General features: G+C 46.4%; 1 protein-coding gene across 1 annotated transcript; it reads right to left on the bottom strand.

The window, feature by feature from the left end:
• Positions 1–7,207: 7,207 nt before the first annotated feature.
• On the bottom strand, positions 7,208–11,656 carry LOC109865102 (endothelial PAS domain-containing protein 1-like). The gene is made up of 9 exons (XM_031799526.1): positions 11,379–11,656; positions 10,727–10,893; positions 10,299–10,588; positions 10,076–10,160; positions 9,047–9,147; positions 8,607–8,770; positions 8,366–8,472; positions 8,023–8,209; positions 7,208–7,448 (listed from the first exon to the last, which is right to left on the bottom strand). Exons 1-9 carry the CDS (start codon positions 11,402–11,404, stop codon positions 7,400–7,402), a joined length of 1,176 nt encoding a protein of 391 aa, XP_031655386.1. The 5' UTR covers positions 11,405–11,656; the 3' UTR covers positions 7,208–7,399.
• Positions 11,657–15,697: the final 4,041 nt, after the last annotated feature.

Here is a 15,697-nt window from a genome sequence, read left to right as displayed (position 1 = left end):
GAATTTGTCAATAAACATAGTAAGAAAACCGATGGAATTTGTATATAATATGGCTGTTAAACCAGAATTGAAAACCCTGTATTGTTCTACAAAGAACCTATGAGATTGAGAACGGTTATTTATAGAACCATTCTCCATAAAGGTTCTATAAAAAACCCTGAAAAAGTGTTCCATATAGAACCAAAAAGGGTTTTAAAAAAGGGTTCTTTCCTCTTTGACATCAAAGTTAGCCCTATATAATGAAAGACAAGATCCTATCGTCAATGCACCTGTCTGTTACAGATGGCTCTCTCGTTTGCTGTCAAATCACGTAGTGAGAACATCTGTTATAACAGATCAGATGTATAACTGATAGTTGCCCAGCACTCTTAAGAAAGGAATAACAGACAAGGTACATTGAAGGGATGCTCCCTGTCTTGCATCAAAAAGACGAATTGCACATCATTCAGTATAAGCTGATGTCTTCATCAGTCGCTGGTGTATAAGTAGAAGTATGACAGGAAGTGTCTGCTCAGAGAGACAGATGTGCACCCAGCGGAGACTGGCTGAGGTAGAGAATGAGCTGAGCCAGTGGTTCTGACATGCAGAGACAGATCTGCACCCAGCGGAGACTGGCTGAGGTAGAGAATGAGCTGAGCCAGTGGTTCTGACACGCAGAGACAGATCTGCACCCAGCGGAGACTGGCTGAGGTAGAGAATGAGCTGAGCCAGTGGTTCTGACACGCAGAGACAGATCTGCACCCAGCGGAGACTGGCTGAGGTAGAGAATGAGCTGAGCCAGTGGTTCTGACATGCAGATACGGATCTGCACTTTGTCTCTCTCTCTTCTTTCCCTTCCCACTTTGATCAGCTCAGGTAGAGGGAGAGAGAGATCAAAGAGTGCGTATATCATTTTATTGTAGTTATTGTTGAATGATTATATTATTTATGGCTGTCCTCAATTGCTGTGTTTGTCAGTAGGACTAATTTACTGCCTGGTCTGGGGTCTGAGCCAATCATAAACCAGAGATAAGACAGCGTCCAATCAGGATGTGGCCCTCTGACCAACCTGTTTTTCCTTTGCTGGGTCCAGGGTGCACTCTCTTCTGTACCACCACGAGTAGAAGAGATCTACTGGAGTGACAAGACAGTATGAAGGGTAGTGGTCTAATACCTAGCGCTCCCCTCCTCTCGCCCCTGGCAGAGGTCCATTTTGAGACGTGCCCCCTCTCTTGTCCACTGATGACCTGCTTTAACAAGACACACACACCGGCAGAAGGTTCTATCTGGTGCTCTGTCCCTGGCAGCTCAACTCTCACTGCTCTCTCTCTGGCAGATCAACTCTCACTGCTCTCTCTGGCAGCTCAACTCTCACTGCTCTCTCTCTGTCTCTCAACTCTCACTGCTCTCTCTCTGGCAGCTCAACTCTCACTGCTCTCTCTCTCTGGCAGCTCAACTCTCACTGCTCTCTCTCTGGCAGCTCAACTCTCACTGCTCTCTCTCTGGCAGCTCAACTCTCACTGCTCTCTCTCTCTGGCAGCTCAACTCTCATTGCTCTCTCTCTGGCAGCTCAACTCTCACTGATCTCTCTCTCTGGCAGCTCAACTCTCACTGCTCTCTCCCTGGCAGCTCAACTCTCACTGCTCTCTCTCTCTGGCAGCTCAACTCTCACTGCTCTCTCTCTGGCAGCTCAGCTCTCACTGCTCTCTCTCTGGCAGCTCAACTCTCACTGCTCTCACCGTTCCTCACCACTGACCACTCCTGTTCTCTCTTTAAGACAGGGCCTTGTGTCTACACAGTTCCTGACATTCCTGAATAAGCCCTGAAACCTGTCCTGATATCATGACGAGTCCAGTCCTGCCCATGTTGTTTGAAATTATTTTGTGATTTCATTTGATTATGTTGTGTAGGGAAGCTACCCTTGAGTGGAAAGTCAATAACTATACTAGAGAGTAGGCCCTTTACTGCAGTCGAATGACCAAACTGCCCTCTAGTGGCCTCATGGGTGTTATTCATATATTTCATTATTTCATAATTAATACACTTTTTTTCACCAAAATCCGGTGTTTCTATGTCAAACGGTTTTGTTAAACTTCAGTCTTCTGTGATGTATATGAAGTGTAATATTTGGATGCAAACTCCAAAATGTAATACATGTCAACTGTATATCTGATATGGTCCAAGTGTCTACTTTCTTTAAACCCATAACCATGTGTGTGAGGTGTCTACTTTCTTTTAACCCATAACCATGTGTGTGAGGTGGATACTTTTGTTTCAAAGTAGATTTGCTTTAAGACTATCAATAATCACTCTGTGTGAACTACGAAAAGTAGCTTTGAAAAGACAGAAAAACGTAGAGACGCTCCATGTTAAATAGTCCACAAAACTAGATGGACAGTCAGGGAGTAGATTGATCAGATCAAGTTCATACTGGAGTTCAGTTCATTACCTGTGGATAGCAGACACACAACTACACACAACCCCACCCGTGGAAATATGAACACGAAGACAGGTTTTTAGGAATTCCGACAATACACACGCATGTGTGCGCACTCATGTGTGTATGCATGTGTGTGTGTGTGTCTCTAGTACATTTGACAAATTCCTAAAAACCTGTCCGAGTGTCCCGTATTTCCACTGGGTGTGTAGCTAGCTGTATGTAGTCGTGTGAGGTTGTACGTTGCTCTGTGTAGGAGATCTACAGATATTCAACCAAATTGTGTTGAGTCTGTCTGAATAGAGGCACTGACCCCAGCCTGCACCTATTGGACTCTGAACACCAGATAACATCTGATAATCTGGGTCCTGGTACTGACACAGACACTTAGAAAAACACAGCGGGAACATTACATTATTATTTGATTTAAGGTGAGGCCATCTGGGATCAGACACACACACACACACACACACACACACACACACACACACACACACACACACACACACACACACACACACACACACACACACACACACACACACACACACACACACACACACACACACACAAACACACTCAATCAAAGGTTACTCAACACATGAGCGTGGTTCACCTCAACACCTCAACACAGAGACAACACAGGTTCAAACCCAGTCAGTCCACACATCACTTCACTATGATGCATCCGTCCTAGAGCTGTGTGTCTCCTGACTACAATCCCTGTCCCATTATAACAGGTGTTCTATTAATACTAATAATGGTTAGAGAGGGATGGACCCTGACCCTTCTCTCTCTCTCTCTCTCTCTCTCTCAACTCTCTCTCTCTCTCTCTCTCTCTCTCTCTCTCTCTCTCTCTCTCTCTCTCTCTCTCTCTCTCAACTCTCTCTCTCCCTCTCTCTCTCTCTCTCAACTCTCTCTCTCCCTCTCTCTCTCTCTCTCTCTCTCCCCTCTCGCTCTCTCTCTCTTAACTCTCTCTCTCTTTACTCTCTCTCTTTATTCTCTCTCTTAACTCTCTCTCTCGCTCTCTTAACTCTCTCTTAACTCTCTCTCTTGCCTCTCTCAACTCTCTCTCACTCTTAACTCTCTCACTCTTAACTCTCTCTCTCTTAACTCTCAACTCTCTCTTAACTCGCTCTCTTAACTCTCTCTCTTTATTCTCTCTCTTAACTCTCTCTCTCTCTTAACTCTCTCTCTCTCAACTCTCTCTCTCTTTACTCTCTCTTAACTCTCTCTTATAACTCTCTCTCTTTTTCTCTCTCTTAACTCTCTCTTATAACTCTCTCTCTTTTTCTCTCTCTTAACTCTCTCAACTCTCTCTCTTTATTCTCGCTCTCTTAACTCTCTCATTTTCTTTCTCTTAACTCTCCCTCAACTCTCTCTTATAACTCTCTCTCTTTTTCTCTCTCTCAACCCTCTCTCTCTTAACTCTTTCTCTATACCCTTTCCTCTCTCTCCTTTTCTTTCTACCCCTTTTCTCTTTCTCTCTCCACATTAAATTTTTCGCACTCACCCCCTCCCCCTCTCCTCCTCCCCCCTCTCCTCCCTCTTGTTGTCCGCTCTACGCTGCCAGTCAGTGATTTATCATGGTCATGTGTCAAAGGGTGAATGCTGGCCCGTCATTGGCTGACGACCGGACAACACCCACCGACCACTGGCTGAGGAGGGGGGAGGGGGATGAGGAGGTTGTAAACAGGGGTCTGTTCAGGAGGGCGCCAACGTTACCGAATGTTCAGATATAAATACACTGTGTAGAGCAAACATGTAACTCATGTCATGTAGAATATGATAAAGAATGCGTTAGTTCTTTTTACTTTTCCAAAGAAAAGAGCTGAGCTTGGAACTGAGGAGAGTCAGAGGAGTGAGATGGAAACGGTTCCAGTCCAAACTCAATTACCAGGAGAATTCTCCCTCTCTCTCTCTCTCCCTCCTCTCTTTTTCTATCTTGCTCCACTCTCTCATGAGAATGTCTCAATATAGACCTATGTAAAGTCAAAGTGTCCCTCTCCATCTCCCTCTTGTCTCTTCACAGTGAGCGAATTGAAGAGAGAAGAGGGAGGGAACAGAAGCGTTAACTATACAATTATCTTCATCTTTGATTAAATCTCTTACACAGGGTAACCCCTCACTGACTGACTGTTACTGTTTCAGGGTGACACTTCCTGGTTTTGACCCTGTTTATAGTCAAGGTGACCCAGTGGAGTGTGAGGGAACCTGGGGCCTGGTGGAGCTCCAGGAGCCTGGCTCTTGCCTGATCAGCCTAGCCCAGCCACAGCTGCCTTCCAAGGGTTGAGAGAAATGTGATATGCAGAAGGTTAATGTGCATGTGGACAGAGGGGGGGTGGGGGGGGGGGTTAGGTTGCCCCCAGCAGATCATTCAGACTACTATGCTGCCTCCATCTGGCCACCATAGTGTATTACATTGCCCTGTAAAAACACAATAGTAACAGCTGATAAGAGGAGCATTGACACCTATTAGCCACTAGATGGCTCCAGCAACCCTCCAGCACCTGCTGATGCTCTCAGCGCAGTTTACATTTAGATTTCAGTCATTTAGCAGACACTCTTATCCAGAGCCATTTACAGAAGAAATTACAGTTGAGTGCCTTGCTCAATGGCACATCGACACATTTTTAATCTAGGGGATTCGAACCAGCAACCTTTCAGCTACCCGCTGGGATACCTGTCGCCCCGACTCAACAGTCTACAGTGTCTTCCTCTAATCAAATCACATCAAAGCTAACTTTATTTTTCACAGGTGTAGATCTTACTGTGAAATGCTTACTTACAAGCCCTTAACCAACAGTGCAGTTCAAGAAGAGTGGGGGTGCAGCGGGGGTGCAGGTTAGAGGTACATCCCCTCTTCTCCTCATATAACCCATATATCCCATTCATCTGATCTGACAACACATCAGAACTGAGGAAAGTAGTATGGAGCATGACTACAATGTTTCATTTGTCTAGTCCAGTTTTTTCACATCAGTGCAGGTTGAGGGAAGTAGATAAATAAAATACAGTAGATTATTGATACCAGGGGTGTCTACAGTAGATTATTGAGACTAGGACTGTCTACAGTAGATTATTGAGACTAGGACTGTCTACAGTAGATTGTTGATACCAGGGGTGTCTACAGTAGATTATTGATACCAGGGGTGTCTACAGTAGATTATTGATACTAGGGGTGTCTACAGTAGGGGTGTCTACAGTAGGGGTGTCTACAGTAGATTATTGAGACTAGGGCTGTCTACAGTAGATTATTGATACCAGGGGTGTCTACAGTAGATTATTGATACTAGGGGTGTCTACAGTAGGGGTGTCTACAGTAGATTATTGAGACTAGGGGTGTCTACAGTAGATTATTGATACCAGGGCTGTCTACAGTAGATTATTGATACCAGGGCTGTCTACAGTAGATTATTGATACCAGGGGTGTCTACAGTAGATTATTGATACCAGGGCTGTCTACAGTAGATTATTGATACCAGGGCTGTCTACAGTAGATTATTGAGACTAGGGCTGTCTACAGTAGGGGTGTCTACAGTAGGGGTGTCTACAGTAGGTTATTGAGACCAGGGGTGTCTATATAGATTGAGACTAGGGGTGTCTACAGTAGATTTTTGAGACCAGGGTTGTGTAAGGTAGATTATTGAGACCAGAGGTGTCTTTGTAGAGGGAAACTACAGTAGATTATTGAGACCAGTGGTGTCTATAGTAGATTGAGACGAGGGGTGTCTCTGTAGAGAGACGCCACAATAGATTATTGAGACAAGGGGTCGCTACAGTAGATTATTGAGACTAGGCGTGTCTATTGTAGATTATTGAGACTAGGGGTGTCTATGGTAGATTATTGAGACTTGGTGTGTCTATAGTAGATTGAGACCAGGGGTGTCTCTGTAGAGGGATGGGTCTGAAATATAGGAGGTAGAGGGAGTGTGTAATGCATCAGTGTGTGTGTGTGTGTGTGTGTGTGTGTGTGTGTGTGTGTGTGTGTGTGTGTGTGTGTGTGTGTGTGTGTGTGTGTGTGTGTGTGTGTGTAGGACGGTTGAGAGGTGAAGAGTTGAAAAGGTTCCCACGAGAACGCCCCAGTTGAATGTCTCTTTGCAGGAAGTTGTGGTTTCGTTTCGTGTCTGTCTGTTTGTTCACATCTCAGATGGACCTCCACTTGGCCTCAGGTGTGTGTGTGTGTGTGTGTGTGTGTGTGTGTGTGTGTGTGTGTGTGTGTGTGTGTGTCATATGTCATGTGACTCAGACGAAAACCTCACAGGATGAATAGCCTAGTTGTATGCTGCGTTCACATGATATCCGAGTTATCAGAAGTTCTGACTGGGAAGTTTCTCTTGAACGACCCTCATAATCGAAAATGTTGTTTCCAGAGACGCGAAGTTTCACCACTGACCTTTGACCTTTTCAACCTAAAGATGACGACAAATCCGTTTTTGACAACTACAATATGGATAATGTAGCTTATCAATATGGATAATGTAGCTTCTCAAGCTAGCAAAAATCTTATTGGTTGTAAAATTGTTTCGACCAAAAAACACATGAATGAAACAAAGTCGCATTTCCTGACAACACAACTAGGAAACAGGAAGCTCTGACGAGCACCTGAACACAGCATAAATTCAGAAAGGCCAGGGAGAGGTCGTGATGATATGAGAAGGGGAAAACTGTCGTATAACGTTAGTCTAAACCCAAGACTTCCTGTGTCTTTGATTATAACCTTCACTCAACAGTTTATCAATCACAAACCATAGGCCAAAGGCAACAAACGCATTGTACACTGCATTTGCAGAAGTGGATATGATTATTTATTAGCAAACAGTCTTAATCACATTAATATCTTCACAGTGTCTGTTTCACAATATGTAGCTACAGCTATGCTAAATAAAGCTAAGATTTTATGTAGAAAATGCAGAATTGTTATATAGAATGAAAAATGTCCTTCCTCAAAGAGGTCCAGGGAGGGGCTAGAGGTTACTCCCCTCAGTTCATCTGGCCCAGAGACAGAAGCTGAGTTGGCTCTTCAACACCACTGAAACACACACGCACACACACATACACGCTGTCCTTAGACACACACACGCTTACAGCAACATCACACGTTGTGTCATAGTGGCAACAATGCTACAGCTACAATGCTGTCTCTTTAAACATTATCTCTACAATGCTATCTCTTTAATATTATCTTTACAATGCTATCTCTTTAATATTATCTCTACAATGCTGTCTCTTTAAACATTATCTCTACAATGCTGTCTCTTTAAACATTATCTCTACAATGCTGTCTCTTTAAACATTATCTCTACAATGCTATCTCTTTAAACATTATCTCTACAATACTATCACTTTAATATTATCTCTACAATACTATCACTTTAATATTATCTCTACAATACTATCACTTTAATATTATCTCTACAATGCTATCTCTAATATTGTCTCTACAATGTTATCTCTTTAATATTATCTGTGCAATGCTATCTCTTTAATATTATCTCTACAATACTATCTCTTAAATATTATCTCTACAATGCTATCTCTAAAATACTCTTTACAATACTATGGCTACAGCATACATAACGTGAACACTCTGTGGCCCCTCCTACCTGAGGATGTATGTGACACAAGCGACGAAGAGTGGCGGTGAGGGTCTAGATTGGTGTGGCTGTGATGGGTGTGGCTGCGTCGGGCGGGGTTTGGAGATGACAGCACTGTGAGTTTCTGCCCACATGTACCCTCCCCCTCTAACCAACACCCTGTACACCCCACTCACTGACTGACCCTTAGAACACACTGGAGGGGGGAGGCATCTTGTTAGTGCCTCTAATACAGGACATATGAGTGTGTGTGTGTGTGTGTGTGTGTGTGTGTGTGTGTGTGTGTGTGTGTGTGTGTGTGTGTGTGTGTGTGTGTGTGTGCGTGCGTGCGTGCGTGTGTGTGTGTACTCACGGTTCAGGTGGCTTTTGGTCAGAGTGTGTAAGTCCAGAGTGTGACACAGATCATACATAGAGACACCCAGCAACTCCTCTGGACGATAACTTAACAACCCAGTCACCCTACAACACACACACACACACACACATACAGATGATGGTTTTGTGTATATTTTATGTGTGTTTGTGGGAGTGCGTATGTATCTGTATGTTTGTGCATGCGTGTGTTTGTGTGCGAATCTGAGTGTGTGTGTTACCTTTGGTCACAGTAAGTGAACCTCATGTCCATGCTGTGATGGCTGGTGAAGGTGTGTGTGTGTAGGAGTGTGTGTGTGAGGGACAGGGGCTGGCAGGTGAAGAGCACACAAGTAAGAGAGGGTCCTGACACACACACCTTCAAACACCCTCGACACTGCAGCACCTAACACAACAACAGTAACACATACACACACACACACACACACACACACACACACACACACACACACACACACACACACACACACACACACACACACACACACACACACATAAACACACACATAAACACACACACACACACATTTAACTGGAATTTACAAATGGTAAATACACCTTTTTCTTGTCACCAAAAAGTTGTTTGTCAACTCTATCCTGATGACAGGGACCATTTGGCACGAAAAGTGTAACTAAAGGTTTATTTGAAGTTAATCTTCACCCTCCAGCCGGCTGATCTGAGGTTGACAGTTCTTCCTCTGTGAGTCACTGTACACTTCATCCTCATCAGAAAGTCTCTCAGTCCTCCACACCCGCTCCGCCCTGGAAGTACAAACACAATACAACCATCACACAACTATCACACAACCATTTCACAACTATGACAAAACCCTTTCACAACTATCATGCAACTGTCTCACAAACATTACACAGCTATTTCACAACTATCAGACAACCATTTCAGAATCAATTATTTTGTAAGGAAATACCATACCTAGTCAGTAAAAGCAGAACACACCACTAACACACATACAGTACCAGTCAAAAGTTTGGACACACCTACTCATTCAAGAGTTTTATTTTATTTTGACAATTTTCTACATTGTAGAATAATAGTGAAGAAACCAAAACTATGAAATAACACATATATAATCATGTAGTAACCCAAAATATATTTGATATGTTAGATTCTTCAAAGTAGCCTCCCGTTGCCTTCATGACTGCTTTGCACACTCTTGGCATTCTCTCAACCAGCTTCACCTGGAATGCTTTTCCAACAGTCTTGAAGGAGTTCCCACATATGCTGAGCACTTTTTTATTATTAATGAACCTTTATTTAATTAAGAAGGAAAGAAATTCCACAAATGAACTTGTAACAAGGCACACCTGTTAATTAAAATGCATTCCAGGTGACTACCTCAAAAAGCTGGTTGAGAGAATGCCAAGAGTGTGCAAAGTTGTCATCAAGGGAAAGAGTGGCTGCTTTGAAGAATCTAAAATCTAAAATATATTTAGATTTGTTTCAGACTTTTTTGGTTACTACATGACTCCATATGTGTTATTTCATAGTTTTGACGTCTTCACTATTATTCTATGATGTAGAAAATTGTAAAAATTAAGAAAACTCCATGAATGAGTAGCTGTGTCCAAACTTCTGACTGGTACTGTATATGTACAGATGTATGATCTTAATTTGAGCCAGTTTGCTACAGAAGGATAAAAATTGAAGATCCTACATCTGTTTACACACCTGCAGTGAGGTCAAGGTTGTCTCTGATTTCCTTATGGTCAGAGGGGTGTGTGAAATCATATATGCTATGCCCCATCAACTCCACCTGGAGAATATATACATATATAAATCACTCAGTTTGTGTGTGTGTGTGTGTGTGTGTGTGTGTGTGTGTGTGTGTGTGTGTGTGTGTGTGTGTGTGTGTGTGTGTGTGGTGTGTGTGTGTGTGTGTGTGTGTAAGTACCTGAGTTAAACCCATGTATTCTCTGATGTTATCTGACAGGTAGATCATGTCTCCTTCGGTCGTTACCACGACGACAAAGCCACCCAGAATCCTCAGGTATAGATCTGTCTCCCCCATCTCCTTCTTTCGCTCCTCCCTCCTCTCCCCGAGCTCCCTGTCTCCCGCCTCCTTATTTCCCTCCGCCCACCTCTCTCTCACTCCCTCCTCCCTCCTCTCCCTCTCTCCCTCCTCCCTCGTTTCCCTCTCTCCCTCCTCGTCCCTCCTCTCCCACGTCTGCCGGTCAGCAAAGCCTAGGATAAAGAGACATAAACAACATGACTGGGTGTGTGTATTTGTTTGTTTGTTTGTGAGTGAGTGAGTGAGTGAGTGAGTGAGTGAGAGAGAGAGAGAGAAAGTGAGTGTGTGTGTGTGTGTGTGTGTGTGTGTACCAGAGAGCAGTGTGTGTATGCGTAGGTAGCTGATGGTTAGTCGTATGATGGAGGGTTTGTCTAGCTGTGGGCGGAGGGAGGAAGGGAGGGGGAGGAGTTGAGACATGTCCATCAACACCTGAGACTCTGCTCTCCGCCTAGCCCTCGCTGCTTCACAACTCATTATCCTAAGGAAGAGAGACAGAGAGAAAGATAGAGAGAAATAGTACAATGATAATGACAGTGTGTGTGATGGGGTGCATGGTGGGTAAACTCTTCATACCCTACATCTAAGGCACACCACAACACCCACTTTCTATGGTTCCCATTAATGCCTAAAAAGTGTTGACTAGGCACATGTCGACTGACTGGTTGTCTTGTGGCGTGAAAGACTGAGTCAAAGGTTGCCTTGAAGATTGAATAATAAGGAAACACAAGTGGGATTTATTTTCTACAGTATTTTCTGCTCGTCTTTATCAAGGCAGTAATTTTGGACCTGAGTCTCAAATATACAATGCAGTTACTCGAGCAAATATATACAGGTGAAATACACTATGAATAAGATAATGTATAATTTAAAAACATTTACATTTGTAAAATGATTCTCTATTTTTAGTTATGATATTAAACGTCTTTTCTGCACTACGATCTGATGTGAAGCTAGATATCCTACCTCCTCCTCTCTCTCTCCGGGGTCATGCTGTGTAGAGATGGTGCTCTCTGCTCTTCTGCTCCAGATTTCGTAACACAGTTTTCACTCACACCAATCGATAAATGAAAATAAAAGTTTTATAAAATCTACTAAATATATTAGTCCGTTCGGCTGGTCTGATGGTAGACAGCTGTCGTTTCCTCCACTATCCACTTGTGACTGGCCCCTACAACCCCAACGCGTGATAGGTCAATTTTCTAGGATCCTGCCCCAAAACACACCTTAACATGGTTCATCCACACACGTGTGGAAACACCCTGTGTGTGTGTGTGTGTGAGATAGAAAGAGAAACAGAGCTAGAGACAGAGAGCAAAATAACACTAGAGTTATGCAGTTATGCTGCCCTCTACTGTCAGTACTGATGTGAACCTGCAGCATAACAGGGTGGTTGTCAGGTAGACAGATGGCTCTAGATGGATAGAACCAGTTTCAGCATGGACATTGCCATCGAGGCCTTCCACCATTTTAAAGTGGTCATCTAGGTGGGGATTCCTATGGGTTGGGAGTGATCAGCCAAAGAGCAGAGCATCGTCTTCTTCTTCAAATTGGGCTCTCTGGTTTGTAAATGTCTTTAAACTATATCAATGCCACCTAGTGGCCACAATAAAATGTATTACACAGAATAGTTGTTTCAGGACTCCACCATTGTAGGTGGTGGTGAATCCCCAATAGTAACATAATGCTTTTTTCAAACACAAAATAAAACAACTTTAAAATGGAGATAGCCTGAATGGCACTGCCCATGTTGTCACAGACATCATAATGGCACAGATACAAAAATGAGTCCTCTTTTTAAACCTTCCCTCAGTTTACAGAAGAAGAAACTCAAGCACAATTCATATTCTCCCTCTCCTCCTGTCTCACCCTCTCCTCCTGTATCATCCTCTCTTCCTGTATCACCCTCTCCTCCTGTATCACCCTCTCCTCCTGTATCATCCTCTCCTCCTGTATCACCCTCTCCTCCTGTATCACCCTCTCCTCCTGTATCACCCTCTCCTCCTGTATCATCCTCTCCTCCTCTATCATCCTCTCCTCCTGTATCACCCTCTCCTCCTGTATCATCCTCTCCTCCTCTATCATCCTCTCCTCCTGTATCGCCCTCTCCTCCTGTATCACCCTCTCCTCCTGTATCACCCTCTCCTCCTGTATCATCCTCTCCTCCTGCATCATCCTCTCCTCCTTTATCATCCTCTCCTCCTCTATCATCCTCTCCTCCTGTATCACCCTCTCCTCCTTTATCACCCTCTCCTCCTTTATCACCCTCTCCTCCTGTATCATCCTCTCCTCCTGTATCATCCTCTCCTCCTGTATCACCCTCTCCTCCTGTATCACCCTCTCCTCCTGTATCATCCTCTCCTCCTCTATTCCCCTCTCCTCCTGTATCACCCTCTCCTCCTGTATCCCCCCTCTCCTCCTCTATTCCCCTCTCCTCCTGTATCACCCTCCCCTCCTCTATCCCCCTCTCCTCCTGTATCACCCTCCCCTCTATCCCCCTCTCCTCCTCTATTCCCCTCTCCTCCTGTATCACCCTCCCCTCCTCTATTCCCCTCTCCTCCTGTATCACCCTCCCCTCTATCCCCCTCTCCTCCTCTATTCCCCTCTCCTCCTGTATCACCCTCCCCTCCTCTATTCCCCTCTCCTCCTGTATCACCCTCCTCTCCTCTATCCCCCTCTCCTCCTGTATCACCCTCCCCTCCTCTATTCCCTCTCCTCCTGTATCACCCTGTTCTCCTCTATTCCCCTCTCCTGCTGTATCACCCTCCCCTCCTCTATCCCCCTCTCCTCCTGTATCACCCTCCCCTCCTCTATTCCCGTCTCCTCCTGTATCACCCTCCCCTCCTCTATTCCCCTCTCCTCCTGTATCACCCTCCCCTCCTCTATTCCCCTCTCCTTCTGTATCACCCTCCCCTCCTCTATCCCCCTCTCCTCCTGTATCACCCTCCCCTCCTCTATTCCCCTCTCCTCCTGTATCACCCTCTCCTCCTCTATTCCCCTCTCCTCTATCCCCCTCTCCTCCTGTATCACCCTCCCCTCTATCCCCCTCTCCTCCTCTATTCCCCTCTCCTCCTGTATCACCCTCCCCTCCTCTATTCCCCTCTCCTCCTGTATCACCCTCCCCTCTATCCCCCTCTCCTCCTCTATTCCCCTCTCCTCCTGTATCACCCTCCCCTCCTCTATTCCCCTCTCCTCCTGTATCACCCTCCTCTCCTCTATCCCCCTCTCCTCCTGTATCACCCTCCCCTCCTCTATTCCCTCTCCTCCTGTATCACCCTGTTCTCCTCTATTCCCCTCTCCTGCTGTATCACCCTCCCCTCCTCTATCCCCCTCTCCTCCTGTATCACCCTCCCCTCCTCTATTCCCGTCTCCTCCTGTATCACCCTCCCCTCCTCTATTCCCCTCTCCTCCTGTATCACCCTCCCCTCCTCTATTCCCCTCTCCTTCTGTATCACCCTCCCCTCCTCTATCCCCCTCTCCTCCTGTATCACCCTCCCCTCCTCTATTCCCCTCTCCTCCTGTATCACCCTCTCCTCCTCTATTCCCCTCTCCTCTATCCCCCTCTCCTCCTGTATCACCCTCCCCTCTATCCCCCTCTCCTCCTCTATTCCCCTCTCCTTCTGTATCACCCTCCCCTCCTCTATCCCCCCTCTCCTCCGGTATCACCCTCCCCTCCTCTATTCCCCTCTCCTCCTGTATCACCCTCTCCTCCTCTATTCCCCTCTCCTTCTGTATCACCCTCCCCTCCTCTATCCCCCTCTCCTCCGGTATCACCCTCCCCTCCTCTATTCCCCTCTCCTCCTGTATCACCCTCTCCTCCTCTATTCCCCTCTCCTCTATCCCCCTCTCCTCCTGTATCACCCTCTCCTCCTGTATCATCCTCTCCTCCTCTATCATCCTCTCCTCCTGTATCGCCCTCTCCTCCTGTATCACCCTCTCCTCCTGTATCACCCTCTCCTCCTGTATCATCCTCTCCTCCTGCATCATCCTCTCCTCCTTTATCATCCTCATCCTCCTCTATCATCCTCTCCTCCTGTATCACCCTCTCCTCCTTTATCACCCTCTCCTCCTTTATCACCCTCTCCTCCTGTATCATCCTCTCCTCCTGTATCATCCTCTCCTCCTGTATCACCCTCTCCTCCTGTATCACCCTCTCCTCCTGTATCATCCTCTCCTCCTCTATTCCCCTCTCCTCCTGTATCACCCTCTCCTCCTGTATCACCCTCTCCTCCTGTATCATCCTCTCCTCCTGTATCATCCTCCCCTCCTCTATCCTCCTCTCCTCCTCTATCCCCCCTCTCCTCCTCTATTCCCCTCTCCTCCTGTATCACCCCTCCCCTCCTCTATCCCCCCTCTCCTCCTGTATCACCCTCCCCTCTATCCCCCCTCTCCTCCTCTATTCCCCTCTCCTCCTGTATCACCCTCCCCTCCTCTATTCCCCTCTCCTCCTGTATCACCCTCCCCTCTATCCCCCCTCCTCCTCTATTCTCCCTCATCCTCCTGTATCACCCTCCCCTCCTCTATTCTCCCTCTCCTCCTGTATCACCCTCCTCTCCTCTATCCCCTCTCCTCCTGTATCACCCTCCCCTCCTCTATTCCCTCTCCTCCTGTATCACCCTGTTCTCCTCTATTCCCCTCTCCTGCTGTATCACCCTCCCCTCCTCTATCCCCCTCTCCTCCTGTATCACCCTCCCCTCCTCTATTCCCCGTCTCCTCCTGTATCACCCTCCCCTCCTCTATTCCCCTCTCCTCCTGTATCACCCTCCCCTCCTCTATTCCCCCTCTCCTCCTGTATCACCCTCTCCTCCTCTATTCCCCTCTCCTCTATCCCCCTCTCCTCCTGTATCACCCTCCCCTCTATCCCCCTCTCCTCCTCTATTTCCCCTCTCCTTCTGTATCACCCTCCCCTCCTCTATCCCCCTCATCCTCCGGTATCACCCTCCCCTCCTCTATTCCCCTCTCCTCCTGTATCACCCTCTCCTCCTCTATTCCCCTCTCCTCTATCCCCCTCTCCTCCTCTATCCCCCTCTCCTCCTGTATCACCCTCTCCTCCTCTATTCCCCTCTCCTCTATCCCCCTCTCCTCCTCTATCCCCCTCTCCTCCTGTATCAACCTCCCCTCCTCTATCCCCCTCTCCTCTATCCCCCTCTCCTCCTCTAACCCCCTATCCTCCTGTATCACCCTCCCCTCTATCCCCCTCTCCTCCTCTATTCCCCTCTCCTCCTGTATCACCCTCCCCTCCTCTATCCCCCTCTCCTCCTCTAACCCCCTCTCCTTCTGTATCA

Source organism: Oncorhynchus kisutch, linkage group LG20, assembly GCF_002021735.2.
Source record: "Oncorhynchus kisutch isolate 150728-3 linkage group LG20, Okis_V2, whole genome shotgun sequence".
NCBI lineage: Eukaryota > Metazoa > Chordata > Actinopteri > Salmoniformes > Salmonidae > Oncorhynchus > Oncorhynchus kisutch.
Note: the sequence above shows the minus strand (reverse complement) of the source record. Positions and strands in the feature narration are given on the sequence as shown.